This window comes from Mustela nigripes, chromosome 11 (assembly GCF_022355385.1).
Source record: "Mustela nigripes isolate SB6536 chromosome 11, MUSNIG.SB6536, whole genome shotgun sequence".
NCBI lineage: Eukaryota > Metazoa > Chordata > Mammalia > Carnivora > Mustelidae > Mustela > Mustela nigripes.
Window position 1 is genome coordinate 16,360,524 of NC_081567.1, and position 16,103 is coordinate 16,376,626.

A 16,103-nucleotide genomic window follows, 5' to 3' on the forward strand; every position below is an offset into this window, starting at 1 on the left:
GGAGCGCGATGGGACTGCGCGCGCGCAGGCGTGAAACGCCGAAACGCCGGCCGCTTCGCCGGCTCCGGGGCATGTGCGCAGGCGCGAGGTCGGCCGCTCGCCTGAAGCAGGAGGGAGGGGGCGGCCGCGAGAGAGCGCGAGGGGTGAGAGGGCGCGAGCGGGACCCCCGCGCCGGGCGCCCCGGGACCCCTGCCACGCCTCCGCGCGCCCGGCGGCGGCCCGCGCGCCGCCCCCGCCCCCGTCCCCGCCGCGCGCCGGGCCGCGCCCTTCTCCTTCTCCCCTTCCTCGGCGGGCGGCGCGCGGCGGCCTGAGGGGCGGCGCCTTCTGCGGCCGCCCCGGCGAGGGGATGTGAGGGTAGGCCCGCGGCCATGGACACCGGCCCGGCGCCCCTGGTGGCCCCGCCGCGCCGTCATGGCGCCCCCGCCGCCCCCTCGCCGCCGCCCCGCGGCTCCCGGGCCGGACCCATCGTGGTGGTGGCCCCGGGGCCGCCAGTGACCACGGCCACTTCGGCCCCGGTCAGCCTGGTGCCCCCCGGGGAGGCGCGGCCCGCCTGGGCCCCGGAGCCCCCGCAGACGTCGGCCCCGGCCCCGGCCCCGGCCCCGGCCCCGGCCCCGGCCCCGGCCTCGACCGCCGCGAGCAGCACGGTAGTGGTGCTGACGCTGGAGGCCTCACCCGAAGCCGCGAGGGCGCCGGTCTCCCCCGGCCCAGAACCCCCGGTGCCCGCGGCGGTGGCCGGAACCGAGACGTCCGTGGCTTTGGGCCCGGGGGCTGACTCTCCGAAGACGGAAGAGGCTAGACCCTCCCCCGGCCCTGGACCGGGGACCCCCACCGGGACCCCCAGCCGGACCCCCAGCCGGACCCCTTCCAGAACGGCTCCTGGGGCTCTGATCGCCAAACCCCCGCTTGCCCCCAAGCCGGGAGCCACAGCTGCCCCGGGAGTGACTGCGCGGGTTGCAGCAGGGACCGCGGGACAGGTGACAAGTGGACATGGAGCTGCAGCAGCGACATCAGCATCCACCGCACAGGCTCCAGAGGACCCCTCGGGGCCTGGCCCGGGCGCGTCCGGGACGTGTGAGGCTCTGGTAGCTGTCGTGACGGTCACCCCGGCTCCGGAGCCCGCTGAAAACTCTCAGGACCTAGGCTCCACGTCCAGCCTGGGGCCGGGCATCTCTGGGCCTCGAGGGCAGGCCCCGGACACTCTGAGCTACTTGGACTCTGTGAGCCTCATGTCTGGGACCTTGGAGTCCTTGGCGGATGATGTGAGCTCCATGGGCTCAGACTCGGAGATAAACGGGCTGGCCCTGCGCAAGACGGACAAGTATGGCTTCCTCGGGGGCAGCCAGTATTCGGGCAGTCTGTGAGTACCCGGTGGGCGTCCAGTGGGACTGCTTCGGGGGAGCAGAGGTTGGGGAGGAGGAAATGACACGCCTTGCCCAGACTCTGGCGGCCCGGCCTCCTTTGAGGCTGCAGGGGAGCGGCTCCAGCGGAGGAGTGAGGTGCTCCGCGTTCCCGCTCGAGCCCGGAGCATCCTGAGGTTCCGATGGCGCTTGCGTGTTGGAGTTTCAGACCAGGTGCCGGGAGTTGGGGGTTGCAGCTGGGCTTCGAGTGTGTCCGGTGCTCTTGAGCTGGCTCTTGCCTATTTCCGTGCCTCGGTTTCCTTCTCTGTAAAGTGAAAGGTTGAATGACACCGCACCTGAGGTCATCCCAGGTGCTAGATGCAGAACTCCAGCTATGGGCCGGATAGTCTGGAAAGCTGGCTGGGCAGGGTTGTGGCGGAGCTCGCTGGTGCCTGAGGGGAAAGGAGGGGTGCAGGCATCTCCCCGCCCCGTAGCCCTAGGTCTGATGGGGCCGTGCGATGGGGAAGTTGTGGATGGAGGGGAGACCCTGAAGGCAGGGCTCTTGTGCAGCACAGAGAAGGGCGGCCTTGTGTTCTTACTTAAGGAAAGGGGTTGGGGGAGCCTCTTCCCCATTTCCTCATCTCCGCGGCCCGGCTTACTCTTTCCTAGTTCCCTCCAGGGGCCTGAGTCACTCCTGATGGAGGAGTGTGATCGCCTCTGACTTCTTCCTTCCCTCTCTCTGGATCCGGCGCATTGTTCCTGTAGCCCTTCACCTGCTGGTCCGGTCAGCCTCCAGCACCGCCCGAGCACCCCGCTGCCAGACCTGTGCTGGGCGCTAGGGATGGAATAGTTGTTTCAAGGTGCTCATCATCCAGGGGGAGAAACACATACTTCAAGAGTTGGTTTCAGTACGTGTTAGGGTTAGCCTAGAGATCATCACAGGATTTTCTGAACATCTAGGGAAGGGACCCACTCAGAAGTCCGCTGAGGCTGGTGGGAATGCAGAAGAATGAAGAGGATTTAGTTGTGTATGTGCGTGTTGGGGTGCGGGGCACCTGCCTGGGGTTGGGGGAAGCACTTGGGAGGATAATCTAAGCATGTTTTATAATCCCCAAAATAGAAAATCTTTGAGCATCAACCTTCATGGTCTTAGGAAGGCACCGAAGTTTGACCTTGGTGTTTTCCCATGCACAGAGGGGGCATTGTTGTACCCAATTTATAGGTGAAGAAACAGGATGGAAGTAGTTGAGTGAATTACCCCACTCACATCTGGATCTGTGTGATGGGCTTCTTGTCAGTACTATGCTGCCCTAGGGAGCTTGGATTGAATTGGATTTTAGTGAGCCCCCCCTTGTGTGCTAGGCACCATGCTGGTTGCTCTTTCTATGCTTTGTAATTTTGTCCCTCTAAAATCTATCATCAGGGCACCTGGGTGGCTCAGTCGGTTAAGCATCTGCCTTCAGCTCGGGTCATGATCCCAGGGTCCTGGGATTGAGTCCCACATCAGGCTCCCTGCTCAGCCAGGAGCCTGCTTCTCCCTCTGCCTGCTGCTCCCCCTGCCTGTGCTCTCTCTCATGCTCTCTCTGTGTCAAATAAATAAAAATCTTTTAAAAAATAAAATAAAATCTATCATCTGGGCTGGAGGAATATATTTCTGAGGCAAGACTGACTGAGGTACATGTTACCCTAAAAGCTTGTCGCTCCCCACTGGACACAGGATAAAGTCCCAAGTGCTCTATTTTGCAGATAGGCTCCTTAGTATCTGGCTTTGCCAGCCGTTCTGGTCTTCTCTCTCACGACTGCTTACCACATACTTAGTCCTGCGGTCCTGTTGGACAGCGGGCTGTAGTCTCTCCCCTCCTATTCCGGCTTCCGCACCTGCCAGGAACGCCTTTCTCCCCCTTCTTGCCTTAGTATGTCCTGTTTAGTCCTTCATGGCTTATAACTCGATGTCTCCTCCTCCAGGAAGCCGTTTCTGGTATCCATTGCTCCTACTTCAGTCGGTGTCTCTTCTGTGCAATTTTTCTCATTGCCTTTCCCATACTCCATTGTAATTATCTGCCTTGCAAGCTTGTGACCTTCTTGAGGGCAGGAAAGATATTATCTTATTCTTCTGATCCTTAGCAGGGTTTGGAACTGACTTTGGATGGAAATTAATGAGAGGTGTTTAAGGGGCTCCTAAGACAAAAGAAACTAGTATTTAATGAGCCCTCCCATTTACCAGTCCTTTATATAGTTTCTCAGTAATCCTCTCATAACTTTGTGATGTAGGTGGCGACATCCCTTTTTTATAGAAGAGGAAGAGACTCAGGTAATCACTTGCCAAGATTCCCCAACTTCTAATGGACGGACCTGGGATTTGAGCTCAGGTCTGTCTGGAAACTCCAGCTCGCTCTTCCATTCCACTCACCTCCTGGTGCTGGCTCCTACAAGTAACTGTTTCAAGGCTCATGGGGCATCTTGAGTGTGAGGCTGTGACAGAGCAGTGGGCAAACTGTGGAGGGAAAACTTCCTGTACTTGGGAATCGAGGGTGATTTCAGGAAGGAGGAGGTAGAGGGGATTGTAGATGGCCAAGGAGATCACAGGAGTCTGACGGGAGGAGACTCAGATAGTTGCTTCTAAGGAGCAGAGAAATATATTTGTTCTCGATTTTATTTTGTGGATAATTATTGTTGTTACTGAGCACTTGCTGTTTGCTACCTCGTATGACCTCCATCTTACAAATGCCGAAATTGAGGCTCAGAATTCGGTGACTTGCCCAAGGTCACACAAGGAATGAGTGGTAAAGCTAGAACCTGGACCCAGGTCTCATGCAAAGTGTGGTTTTTAAATATTCTGTATCCTAACCCCAAACTTGTATGTGCCATAAGCAGGATTTGAACACACCCAGCATGTATAGAGATCCACCATGAGAGCTCAACCTTTGTATAGAGATTCCTTCCAAAGAGAAGTCCTTTCTGTGTGGTGAGCAAGGCTCTTGGATGGCTAAGCGGCCAGATGTCCTGATGGCTTGGTAGCTCACAAAATGCTTTTGCATCCAGTCTCTCATTTGAAACCGGGGAGGTGGCCTGCTTCGGTTCTGCCAGCAGTCCCTGCTTTACACGACTCCTTCTGACCCCTTCCATGTTCCCTTCATCCTGCAGAGAGAGCTCCATTCCCGTAGATGTGGCTCGGCAGCGGGAGCTCAAATGGCTGGAGATGTTCAGTAACTGGGATAAGTGGCTGTCACGGCGTTTCCAGAAGGTTTGGAAGGCTGAGTGGTGGGCAGGCCAATGGGGCTGGTTGTGGAGAGGTCTGGGAGGGCTCATGTGCTCCGGGGAAGCCGTGTTCTTGCTCTCTAGACTACACTGGGGGCAGGTGGTGCTTGGGCCTGGGGGGAGGAGCAGCTTTGCTAATAGAAGGCCAGGCCAGGTCCAGTGGAGTCCAGCCAATGGGATGTGTGAGGGGTGTGCCAGGAAGCCTGAGGACTGCTGGGGAAAGCCTGGAGGCTCTGCCAGCCCCTGGAGCTGCTGCCCTGCCCGCCGTTCTGTCTTAGGTGAAGCTGCGCTGCCGGAAGGGGATCCCCTCTTCCCTCAGAGCCAAGGCCTGGCAGTACCTGTCCAATAGCAAGGAACTCCTGGAGCAGAACCCTGGCAAGTTTGAGGTGTGTCCAGGGTATGGGGATGTGACATGGTGTGAAGGGTATCATCAGTCCCCCAGATCCTGAGATCATCCCTGCTGTCGCATTGCAGGAGCTGGAACGGGCGCCTGGGGACCCGAAGTGGCTGGATGTGATTGAGAAGGACCTGCACCGCCAGTTCCCTTTCCATGAGATGTTTGCTGCTCGAGGGGGGCATGGGTAAGATGGCCGGACCGCGTGCGTCAGTCAGCAAGCATTGGTAGAGGGCTCCAGTGGATACAGGGCTGGGTTGGAAGTGGTTCTTGCTCTCCAGGGCTTGTAGGAGAGCGGCGCTTAACGGGCTGAGTGTCAGGCCATACTGAAGGAAACGTCCTGGGAGGAAGATTCTGACTTGGAATCTTGGGGGACTGCTGGAGGCGGGACAGGAGGGCACAACAACATACCGAAGAGGTTGCATTTGCACTGGGTTTTGAAGGACAGATGGGAGCAGAGCAGGGGCAGGTTTGTCGTGGCTGGGGGTTTCTGTCTGGGGTGTGCAGTTGGGTAGAGCTGAGGCTGGAGAAGCAGTTTAGGGCCAGGTCACCAAAGGCCCTTAAAAACGTGCCAGGCACTTGTACTTCTGTTGTATCTACTAGGCTTCCCCGAGATGTGTATATATCAGTCCTTAGTAGTATGCAAGATGGTATCAAGTGGTTCTCAAGTGGACTTTCTTCTTTAGTTGGTTCATCTTTTCAGCAGATACTTAACTCCTGCTGTCTGCCAGGCACTGGTCTAGCCACAGATGACAGCAGTTAACAAGAGACAAAAACTCCTGCCCCTATGCAGCTTACTACATTTTAGCGGGGATAGACAATACATAAGGAAGCCAAAGAAAAAGTATGTTGCATGTGAAATGGTGGTAAGTATGAAAGAGGAGTTTAAAACCAGAATCGGGAATGGAGAATGAGAATGGAGATGGAGTTACAAGTGACCGGATCTGTGTTTTAAAAGGATCATTCTGACTGCTGTGCTGAGAATAGAATATAAGGGGACAAGGACAGAAGCAGAGAGACCCGTTAGGAGGCCATTTCTGTAATCCAGTAGTGATATATAGTAGTGATATATAGACCAGAATGGTAGCTGTGGAACTCTGAGGAGAAGGTATATATTCTGAAGGTAGAGCCAGAAGGATTTGCCAGCGGATTGGATGCGGAGTAAGAGGGAGCGAGCGAGAGAGTACAATTCAGGCTGACTCGGAAGGTTTGGGGCCTGAGAAACAAGAAAAATGGAATTTTATATATTGATGTGGATGGGGAAGATGGGGGAAAAGAAGTTTGAGGGGTACGTCAGGAGCTCAGTTATGGAATATGAGGCTTGGAATGCTGATTTGATGTCCAGATGGAGATGCCGAGTAAGTCGGATGGACGTCTGCCGCATCCAGGTCAGGGACTTGGGGAGAAGTTTAAAGTGGAGGTGAGCTGGAGATTGTCCGCTTCCAGATGGGACTAAGTCTCACCCATAGGACTGGATGAGATCATCAGAGCAGCAAGTGTAGATATAAAAGGAAGCTCAAAGACTGAGGCCTGCAGCTCCAGCATTTTCTGGAATGGGAAGATGAGAACGAACCAATGAGGGAGACTCGAAACAAACTGGAGAGGTAGAAGGAAAACCAGGGCCGTGTGATTTCTGGAAGCGAACTGAAGAGGGGTTTCAGGTCCGGCTGCTTGAAATCCTGCTGATGAGTCAAGTCAAGTCAAGTCTGCAGATTGATCTTGGGACTCAGCACAGTGGAGGTCATTGGTGACCCTGATAAGAGCCGTTTTGTGCGGGGCAGTGGGTTAAAGCCTGACTGCAGAACGGGAGGAGAGAGCTTGATGGCAGGGACAAGATGGCAGCGAGTCTGTCCCCTGAAGTGTTGCTGAGTGGGTAAGGAGGGAAATGATGTGGTGTTTGGAGGGGGGGGGGGGGGCAAGAGACATTTTTTTTTTAAGCAGGAGGAAATAACAGATGTTGGTAAGCCAAGGGGAATGATCTAATAGGGAGAGGAAATCTGATGGTGCGGGAGAGGTGGGAGCTGGCTGGGGTGATGGCCCGTGTAGGTGAGAGCGGATGGGCAGCGGCGCCCAAGAGGAAAGGCTGCGTTTGGCCAGGATCACAGACAGCTCCCCCAGAGCCACGGGGGAGGAAACAGGGACACGTGCAGGAGGCAGGTGAGGGAAGCACGGGAGCTTGTGGGCACTTCGTGTCCCTGGAATAGGTATTAGAGAGAATAACTAGTGCGTCCAACCGGTCCTTTCACGGATGCCGTTGCAAAGCGGAGAAAAGATACGAAGTGAAAAAGAGCGGGGGGTATGCAAACAAAGCACAAATGAAGATCACACTTCAGTGACTACATTTTGGGATAGAAGAGGTCATTTTTATGTTTTTCTGGGTAAGAAATGAGGGTTTGTGCTACGGAATGGCTGCGGAGGCTGAAGGAACAGGCACAAATGAAATTCAAGAGGTGAGATTTGGTGATGAGCCACTGGAACTGATGAAGGCCTCTCTTTTCCAATGTGGGGCTGACAGAACGGATCCCCAGACGCAGTGACGGCGCACCTTCAAGAGAGGAGCGGGGTCGAGGGCAGGGACTTGATCCTTTTGGTCGCAGAGACCAGAGAAAGGTCTGACGCACAGCTGGCTTCCCAGGCCTTCTCCAAGAACCAGGGCCCACTGGACACAGTGGTGGGGACCTGATTCAGTCCAGTGAGGCAGATGAGGCGGGCCCTGCCCTGGGAAAGCCCCTGCCCTGGGGTGCTAAAAGCATTCAGACAGTGTGACAGGAGGGCCGATGGCTGCAGGCAGTGGAAGCTTCCCCAAGAAGGTGACCTTGAAGGTCTACAGGATGGTGGCAGATGAAGAAGGGAGAGAGAGCACAGCCTGTGCGGGGGAACGGGTAGGGAGCAGGTGGGGTGTGCAGGCAGGGTGTGAGGCTGCAGCCTGGAATGCTTTGGTTATGGTCGGAGTCTTTGGCTTTATCTCGATGGGCAGCACTCGGAGCATCAGTGGAGGCCTGTGGTGGCAAAGCTGTGAGGTTAATCTGGAAGTGGGTCTAGGCAGGGTCTGGAATGGGGCTGGGCAGGGAGAGCAGGCTTGGTTTGGGGCAGAGAGCCCCCAGCCCCTGGGATTGCCCTCATCGTCTTCCCCGATGCCCGCAGGCAGCAGGACCTGTACCGAATCCTGAAGGCCTACACCATCTACCGGCCCGATGAGGGCTACTGCCAGGCCCAGGCCCCTGTGGCCGCCGTGCTGCTCATGCATATGCCTGCGGAGGTCAGCATCCCCTGGTCCTGGGAGGGGAGGGCCCGGGAGGACCTGGGCCTACAGCGGCGACCGGGGAGCACTCTCCTCCGTTTCTCAGGCCCCATCTCTCCCCCGCTTGCTCTTGCCCTCCTCAGCAAGCTTTCTGGTGCCTGGTGCAGATCTGTGACAAGTACCTCCCCGGCTACTACAGCGCAGGGCTGGTGAGTGTGCAAAGGCTCGGGCGCCCCAGGCCGCGGGGAGGTCCTTGTCCTGCGCATTTGTCCTCCACCCTGCGCCTCTCCCACTGAAGTGAGGATCTCCTCCCAGCGACAGGGCTGCCCTGAGGGGGTCCCCGTAGACCCCCTCATGGCTTCTCCCACCCGCAGGAGGCCATTCAGCTGGACGGAGAGATCTTTTTTGCGCTGTTGCGCCGGGCCTCCCCACTGGCGCACCGGCACCTGCGGCGGCAGCGCATCGACCCCGTGCTCTACATGACCGAGTGGTTCATGTGCATCTTCGCCCGCACCCTGCCCTGGGCGTCCGTGCTGCGTGTTTGGGACATGTTCTTCTGTGAAGGTACTTCTGCACCCGTTCAGCCCACGGCAGGGCCTGGGGTTTCCACAGTGGCTGCCAGAGAGGGGCGTGCTGCCGGGAGGTACGCCGGGGCCTTGGCTTCCCTGTATGTGGTGTGGGGGCCGGAGAAACTGGGGCCCGGTCTTGGCTCTGCCATCAGCCCGAAGTCTACTCCCTCCCGGGAACCTGAAACCCAAGGCAGCTCCTTTCCCTCCGTGGGGCCTCCATTTCCTCATCTGTGAGGACGGCAGTAAGCTGGGCACAGGGGGCTGCGGTTCCAGCCCTGATCGCTTGTGCTCTCTTTTTCTGCCTTCCCAGGCGTCAAGATCATCTTCCGGGTGGCCCTGGTGCTGCTGAGGCACACGCTGGGCTCAGTGGAGAAGCTTCGCTCCTGTCAGGGCATGTACGAGACCATGGAGCAGCTGCGCAACCTGCCCCAGCAGTGCATGCAGGAGGACTTCCTGGTGCACGAGGTAGGCCACAGGCCACGGCGGCCCAAGTCCACGGCGGCCCAAGGCCACAGCACCTGCTTCTGCCTGCCCCCGCCCGCCCCTTCCCCTTCCCCTGCATCCTGCTACCCAGTCCTTCTCCGTCTAGGTGACCACCCTCCCAGTGACGGAAGCACTGATTGAGCGAGAGAACACGGCCCAGCTCAAGAAGTGGCGGGAAACCCGGGGCGAGCTGCAGTATCGGCCCTCTCGGCGACTACATGGCTCCCGGGCCATCCATGAGGAGCGGCGGCGACAGCAGCCACCCCTGGGCCCCTCTTCCAGCCTTCTGAGCCTCCCTGGCCTCAAGAGCCGAGGTTCCCGGGCAGCTGGGGGGGCCCCCTCTCCACCCCCTCCTGCCCGCCGGGCCAGTGTGGGGCCTGCCCCAGGGCCTGTGGTCACCGCTGAGGGACTGCATCCATCCCTTCCTTCGCCTACTGGCAACAGCACCCCACTGGGTTCCAGCAAGGAGACTCGAAAGCAGGAGAAGGAGCGGCAGAAACAGGAGAAGGAACGGGAGAGGGAGCGGCAGAAGCAGGAGAAGGAACGGGAGAGGCAGGAGAAGGAGCGCCAGAAGCGGGAAAGAGAGCAGGAGAAGGAGCAACAGAAGCAGGAGAAGGAGCGCCAGAAGCAGGAGAAGAAGGCCCAAGGCAGGAAGCTCTCGCTGCGTCGAAAGGCAGATGGGCCCCCGGCCCCCCAGGATGGTGGGGACAGGTCCTCGGCATCTGAGGCCCGGCAGGATGCTTACTTCTGACCTGTCTTAGGGCTGGACTGCATGGCCCCCCTCTTCCTTGGTCAAGAGCAGGCCCGGCCTGGGGCAGCCGTGAACAAGTCTGGAGCCCTCACCTCCAGTTGGGCCCGGCTGGGGTCTCTGTCAGTCCTGCCCCAGTTCCCTCTGGGGTCCGTCCCAGGTGCAGTCCTGATGGGCGGTTTGTCACCTCGGAGGTGACTTGGCAGTGGGAATCAGCAGTTTTCAGATTTACACCAGTTGCTCCCCTTATCCGTGCGTGGAGCTGGGTTCCTTTTCCCCTTCTTCAGCTGTGCCGGTCCCCTCTTCCTGCCTGGGGCCAAGGCTCTCCTCGCCCTCCTTCTGGACATCTCTGTTGTAATTATGTACAGAGGACCTGGGGGGTCCAGGGTGGGTGTGTTCTCTGTCTTCTGTCCTTGAGTTCTCCTTCCCCAGTGTTCTTGCACTCACTTATTTAAAGGGACACGCGCTGGAGCAGGACATGCCCCCCCCACCTGCCATCCTGGCTCTTTCCTCTCACCCACCTTCCTGTGTGTCCTCCGGCTTCTCCTGCTCTGTCTCCGCCAGGGTCCCCACCTTTCGCCTTGTTTCCCTCCAGCCCCTATCTGGGGAAGGGGTCTTCCCTGGAGCTCCAGGGGGTGGAACCCAATGTTTACATTCTCTTCTGTCTCTGCTCCCACCCTGTGCGGCGCTTTGAGGAATCAGAAAAGAACCTGCTGTTGTACCTGGGCTTGTCTCCTGCTTTGTTATTTGACGATGGGGGGCAGAGTAAGGACTGGACAGGGGGTGGAAAACAGTGGAGTAAGCGGGATCTGGGTGTCGACTGCAGCAGTTGGCTGGTCTTGGCAGGTAGGTACCTCTTGGCCTTTGGTCCATCTTTCAGTCCCTCATCAACAGCTCTTGAGCTCCGGCTCCTCCTCTGCCTGGGATCTGTTGCTTCCATTGTTACTGGCCTGGGGCCTTCCACGCACGACCTGCAGCACCCGGATCTCCTTCCCGAAGTGCTCGTGCAACTCCTGGAAGCTGGAGGGGGTACTGAGGGTGGCTACGAAGCCACAGCCCTCTGGGGGTGAGCCGGGCTCTTGGCCAGCTGCCTGGCAGAGCTCCCGGTACTGGGCCTCCAGGGTGGGTAGGAGCGCCACCAGCTGCCTGCAGCTCGCCCCAGCCAGCGCCCACAGCCAGGCTCCCAGCTCTTCCTGATTTTCTGCTGCCAGCTTGTAGGCCCGTCCACCTGTGCCCTCAACCCTGGGGGTCAGGATGGTAAAGGCATGGGGTTCTGTGGCCCCAAGGCGTGGCTCCACCTGGCAGTTTTCCAAGAGAATGAGGCCCAGGGGTGTGTGGTCCGCTTGGCTCTCCAGGTAGAAGAGGAGGTTTCCCCGGAGGACGAACCAGCGGCGTTGGTAGCTGGTGTTTCGGGCTCCCTTCTTTAGCAAAATGCCCTCCCGGTCTGGAGCCTGTGCTCTGCAGCCACGGAAGAAACTGAGCACGGACTTCTGGTGCAGTTTCATGGTAATCCGATCTGAGAGTCAACCCTGGGGCGGCAGAGAAGAGAGGTGGTCCTGGCCCAGTGGGATTTAAGACTGTCCGCCAGAGGTCGCGGTCTTGCCCCCACGGCACTGGGACCCACACCTCCCACCTCCAGCTCTGCCCCTCGGGCCAGTTTGCAAACTGGGCAGGGGCCGCTCTCCTGGGCTCCCGTCTACCTGCGGCTGCGGTCTGAGAGGCACTGGTGCCCTTTTGCAGGCCTACCTGAGGTCAGGGCACAAGAGACGTCTGGCCTGAGTACCGGGCACAGGTATCCCCGTCACCTTTCCGGCGACTCCCCACCCCGCAAGGCAGGAACTGGCCCGGGGGCAGGCGTGGGGTGAAGGACTCCCCCTGGGTCCTAAAGAGAGCGGAGTTCCGCCCACGCCCCCAGAGCCATCCGGGGCCGCCGCGGGGAGAAGAGCGAGGCCGAACCTCGGAGTGGGAGTGGACAGAACTGGGCCCTGGGAGGACAGGCAGGGTTCCCAAAGAGATGGCGAGGGGCGCAAAGCTCTGGGCCAGCCCTGGGGAAGGGGGACAACCCTGGAAAGGGAAACGGGCCGAAACCCACGGTCCCATTTCGGTCCCGTCATGGCCCTGGGCGCCCCTTTAAGCAGAGCGCGCCCCCATTTCTCCCCAGAGCCTGTAACTGCTGTAGGAGGGAGCCGAAACCGCATCCGGCCAGCCCTGTCGTCGGACCGGGGTCTAGGCGTGCAGGCGGTCCCCGTCGCCGCCACTGTCGCCCCCCGCGGCGCACGTCACGCTGGGGAGGGCGGAGCCGCCTTCCCCGCTCCGGGCGCACTTCCGCCCGCTCCTCCGCTAGTCTCTCCCGCGGGTGCAGCCACTTCCGGCTTCCGCGGCGCAGCCACTTCCGGCTTCCGGGTGCCCTCGCAGTTCTCTTCCGGGTGATGGCGGCCGGTGCCCCGGACGTGCCCCTGGCGAAGGCCTCTCTCTTTCTTTCCGCGCCGCCTCCCGCGGATCCCTAGGTGAGCGCGCGCCGGTGGGGCCCCGCGAATCCCCGCGCTTTGCCGCCCCCTGACTTGTAAGGCGAGCCCCGGACAGTTGCGGGTCACCGCGCCGAGTTGGGAGGAGGGCGCGGCCCGGGCCCGCGGGCTCTGAGGGAGCTGGAGGCGCGGGGGCGGTGTGGCCCGCGGGCCCGGTCGCCCCAGGCCTGCGAGGGCCAGGACGGGGTGCGGGGGGGCTCTGTCCTTTGGCCTCGGGCGGGGTTGCCCGTGGGAAGCCCCTCCGCGCGCCCGCCTCGGGCCGGGCTCCAGCAGCTCCTGCGGACCAAGTGCCGCGGCCTCGGGGCCGCCGGCTTCTCTCCCGGCGCCTGACTCTGGGCCGCGTCCGCCCCAGGCCGGATCGGATGCCGGCAGGTGACTCCGTCGGCCGGGCGTCCGGAGCCGAGCGGCCTCTCCCAGCTGCCTTGGTCCGCGCCTTCCTCCTCGGGGCTCTAGGGCAGGCCCGTGTGCCGTCATGCCGAAGAGGAAAGTGACCTTCCACGGCGTCGGAGACGAGGACGACGACGCCCGTGTCCCCAGGAAGAAGGTGAGGCCGGGCGGCGGCGTGGGGAGGACTGACGGGAGAGTTTCCAGTGTGAGGCTCTGAGGACAAACCTCGCCGGAGCATCCCGGGGGAGCCAGTGACCTGCGCGTCCTGACCCGTGTCCTGACCCGTGTCCTGACTCGTGTCCTGACCCGTGTCCTGACCCGTGTCCTGACTCGTGTCCTGACCCGTGTCCTGACCCGCCGGCCCCTCTCGCAGCTGGCGGATCCGGGGACCGGGGCAGGGGGGCCTGGGAGCCGCTTCAAAGACAAGCACTCCCTGGACAGCGACGAGGAGGACGACGCCGAGCGGCCCAGCAAGTACGACATCCTGGCTTCGGAGGATGTGGAGGGTGAGCTCAGCCCAACCCCTGATGCCACCGGAGGAACACGCAGGGCTTCAGGGGGTGCGGGGCAGGGAGCGCTTTTTGTCCTTCTGCTTGCTCAGTGTGGGACGCCTGTGTCTTGGGCGCAGGTCAGGAAGCAGCCACACTCCCCAGTGAGGGGGGTGTGCGGATCACACCCTTCAACCTGCAGGAAGAGATGGAGGAAGGCCACTTTGATGCCGATGGCAACTACTTCCTGAACCGGGATGCTCAGATCCGGGACAGCTGGCTGGACAACATCGACTGGGTGTGGCCCGGGGGTTGACCTGGCTGGGGGTCTGGAGGCAGACAGTGCTGGGCTGAGGCCCCGCTCACGGTTTGTTGGAGATAACACCCCCCCCCTCCCGTTTTCCTCTCCTAGGTGAAGATCAGGGAGCGGCCACCTGATCAGCGCCCGCCGTCAGACTCCGAGGAGGAGGACGGCCTGGGCCAGACACCAATGAGCGCCCAGGCTCTCCTGGAGGGCCTTCTGGAGCTGCTGTTGCCAAGAGAGACAGTGGCTGGAGCGCTGAGGCGTCTGGGGGCCCGAGGAGGAGGCGGCAAAGGGGGCGGCAAGGGGGCTGGGCGGCCTAGTTCCCCCCAGCGCCTGGATCGCCTGTCTGGGCTGGCTGACCAGATGGTGGCCCGGGGCAACCTTGGTGTCTATCAGGAGACAAGGGAACGGTTGGCCATGCGGCTGAAGGGGTTGGGGTCCCAGACTCAGGCACCCCCTGAGCCCACACCACCCCCCTCTCTGGACATGTTTGCTGACGAAGTGGCCGAGGGGGAGCTGGAGACTCCGACTCCTACCCAGAAGGGAGGTAAGGCTGGAAGGTGGCGGAGGGGTGGTGGGGGCAGGGAGCAGGGCGCCAGCCGCCCAGACGGCCCCGCCTGTTACTTTAGAAGCAGAGTTGCCAGGAGATGGTCTGGTGGACGTCATGTGGGAGTACAAATGGGAGAACACGGGGGATGCTGAGCTGTACGGCCCCTTCACCAGCTCCCAGATGCAGGTGAGCCCCTTGCTCCTTCGCTCCCCCGACCCCCGCCACCCAGGTCAGGCCTTTCTCAGCTCCGCGCTCTCTCCCTGCAGACCTGGGTGAACGGAGGCTACTTCGCGGACGGCGTTTATTGCCGGAAGCTGGACCCTCCCGGTGGACAGTTCTACAACTCCAAACGCATTGACTTTGACCTCTATACCTGAGCTGGCCAAGGGCCCAGCTTGGTGTCCCCTTCTCTCCTGGACTCTCTGGAGGAGGCCCCGGCTGCCTCAGGCAGTGAGGATTTGGGGGCCACTTTTCAGTCAATTTTCCTTTTCCAATAAAAGCCTTTAGTTGTACATCAGGGCCTTGGCTGTGCTGCTGACCGGAAGCCGAGGCCCTTCGCAGCCCCTTTGGACTCGCCTCATGACTGTTTCCCGAGTTCCTTCTTGGGAGTTTCTGGTTACCTGAACCACCTCACCTTTGTTTACCGCTCCTGGGGCGAGTGGACTCTGCTCACCGGAAAAAACCCCTTTGTTCACATGCTGTTTTCCAGTATTTCCGGAGCAGGCTTCCTCTCTTGCTGCTCTTCGGCCTTCGGCTTTTAGAACCCCCGAGTCTGTCTTTGCAGCCATTATAAGGTAGAGCGCCAGGAGTGAAGATTTTAGGCCTCCAAGGGCTAGGACATTTGTCGGGGATGAGTAGGAAGCCTGGTACACACTGGTCCCCCAGGGGTCTCAAGCTCCTCAGAGGAAGGGGGAACTCCGGGCCACCTGGGCCAACACTTGATCGGACACAAAAAAGAGCAGTGCCTCCCTCGAGCTCAGAGCAAAGCAGGGGGCTGGCCCAGACCCACTGGGCTTCTTTCCTAGGCCTTTCGTGGCACTTTTGAGGCCCTGAAGCTTCCATTTCCTGGGCTCCCACAAGTGTGCCTGGTTTGAAGCTAGTGCCTTGAGGGAACTGAGCTAACTAGGGGCTGATCCCCTTAAGGAATTGAGATTCCGGGGCGTGGGGTCAGGAGGGAGACAAGCAGGTGTCATTGGACCCAGCACCCCAGCCTCTCACCCGTGCTGCCACATGCCTCTTCTCGCACCAGCTGAGGTTGAAACTTCCCTGTTCATTGGAGTCTCGGGGGAGCTGTAAGATTACTCCTCAGATTCTAAATGAATCGGGCTAGGTAGTGGCTAGGTGGTCGGGGCTTCTGAAAGCTCCCAGGGGGTTCCAGTGTGCAGACAGGTGGAGAAGCACCAGACTCCCGTGCCTCGGTTTGCCTAGAACAAGGAAGGGGCAGCTTCCCAGATCCTGCGGTGGTGGCAGAGCTGAGCACGTGTGGCCGGGCCGCGCTGGCATGTGGCGCAGGCTTGCTGAGCACCAGAGCCCCGGGTGGAAGGAGCCAGGCTGGGAAGCAGGAAGACGAGGACGGCCCGGGGAGAGTCGGGGCTCGTGTGAGGGCTCCAGCTTCATCTAATAACAGGGTCCACGCTAGTGCCGGCCCAGACTTGGTGTTCATTGACTCCAAGATGCCTTGGCCTGTGGTAAGTCTTAAGAGAGAAACCCCTGCCAGTTACCTTTATATGATGTCATTGATTAAAAGGTGTGTCTTGATTTCAGAAACGTTCAGAAGTGAAAAGCAAAAGACCGGTCACTTTTATAACCCCAGGATCTC

At 60.1% G+C, this 16,103-nt stretch overlaps 3 protein-coding genes across 4 annotated transcripts; 2 read left to right on the forward strand and 1 right to left on the reverse strand.

Moving 5' to 3' along the window:
* The first annotated feature begins 219 nt into the window (after nt 1-219).
* Nucleotides 220-10,756, forward strand: TBC1D10B (TBC1 domain family member 10B). The gene is made up of 9 exons (XM_059414925.1): nt 220-1,357; nt 4,482-4,581; nt 4,874-4,981; nt 5,070-5,176; nt 8,134-8,248; nt 8,374-8,439; nt 8,605-8,794; nt 9,110-9,264; nt 9,389-10,756. Exons 1-9 carry the CDS (start codon nt 369-371, stop codon nt 10,031-10,033), a joined length of 2,475 nt encoding a protein of 824 aa, XP_059270908.1. The 5' UTR covers nt 220-368; the 3' UTR covers nt 10,034-10,756.
* LOC132026724 (sesquipedalian-1-like) lies at nt 10,503-12,164 on the reverse strand. The gene is made up of 2 exons (XM_059414928.1): nt 11,777-12,164; nt 10,503-11,559 (listed from the first exon to the last, which is right to left on the reverse strand). The coding sequence occupies exon 2, from the start codon at nt 11,533-11,535 to the stop codon at nt 10,918-10,920; it is 618 nt and encodes a 205-aa protein (XP_059270911.1). The 5' UTR covers nt 11,536-11,559; nt 11,777-12,164; the 3' UTR covers nt 10,503-10,917.
* Nucleotides 12,165-12,439: 275 nt separating this feature from the next.
* CD2BP2 (CD2 cytoplasmic tail binding protein 2) lies at nt 12,440-14,796 on the forward strand. Of its 2 annotated transcripts, none has more exons than XM_059414926.1 (7): nt 12,440-12,537; nt 12,908-13,099; nt 13,316-13,448; nt 13,571-13,728; nt 13,843-14,281; nt 14,364-14,470; nt 14,551-14,796. In XM_059414926.1, the coding sequence occupies exons 2-7, from the start codon at nt 13,028-13,030 to the stop codon at nt 14,659-14,661; spliced, it is 1,020 nt and encodes a 339-aa protein (XP_059270909.1). In that variant the 5' UTR covers nt 12,440-12,537; nt 12,908-13,027; the 3' UTR covers nt 14,662-14,796. The 2 variants fall into 2 exon arrangements, with proteins under 2 accessions (XP_059270909.1, XP_059270910.1); XM_059414927.1 differs by having other exon boundaries at nt 12,445-12,537; nt 13,009-13,099.
* The last annotated feature ends 1,307 nt before the right edge of the window (nt 14,797-16,103 follow it).

What these genes read in the sequence shown, in the direction of transcription:
- TBC1D10B (XM_059414925.1), top strand. Translation starts at nt 369, where the DNA reads ATGGACACCGGCCCGGCGCCCCTGGTGGCCCCGCCGCGCCGTCATGGC. An exon ending in TGTCACGGCGTTTCCAGAAG is followed by an intron (nt 4,582 to 4,873) that starts GTTTGGAAGGCT and finishes GTTCTGTCTTAG; the next exon opens with GTGAAGCTGCGCTGCCGGAA. An exon ending in AGGACTTCCTGGTGCACGAG is followed by an intron (nt 9,265 to 9,388) that starts GTAGGCCACAGG and finishes TTCTCCGTCTAG; the next exon opens with GTGACCACCCTCCCAGTGAC.
- LOC132026724 (XM_059414928.1), bottom strand. Translation starts at nt 11,535, where the DNA reads ATGAAACTGCACCAGAAGTCCGTGCTCAGTTTCTTCCGTGGCTGCAGA.
- CD2BP2 (XM_059414926.1), top strand. Translation starts at nt 13,028, where the DNA reads ATGCCGAAGAGGAAAGTGACCTTCCACGGCGTCGGAGACGAGGACGAC. An exon ending in GGCTTCGGAGGATGTGGAGG is followed by an intron (nt 13,449 to 13,570) that starts GTGAGCTCAGCC and finishes TCTTGGGCGCAG; the next exon opens with GTCAGGAAGCAGCCACACTC. An exon ending in GGCTGGACAACATCGACTGG is followed by an intron (nt 13,729 to 13,842) that starts GTGTGGCCCGGG and finishes TTCCTCTCCTAG; the next exon opens with GTGAAGATCAGGGAGCGGCC.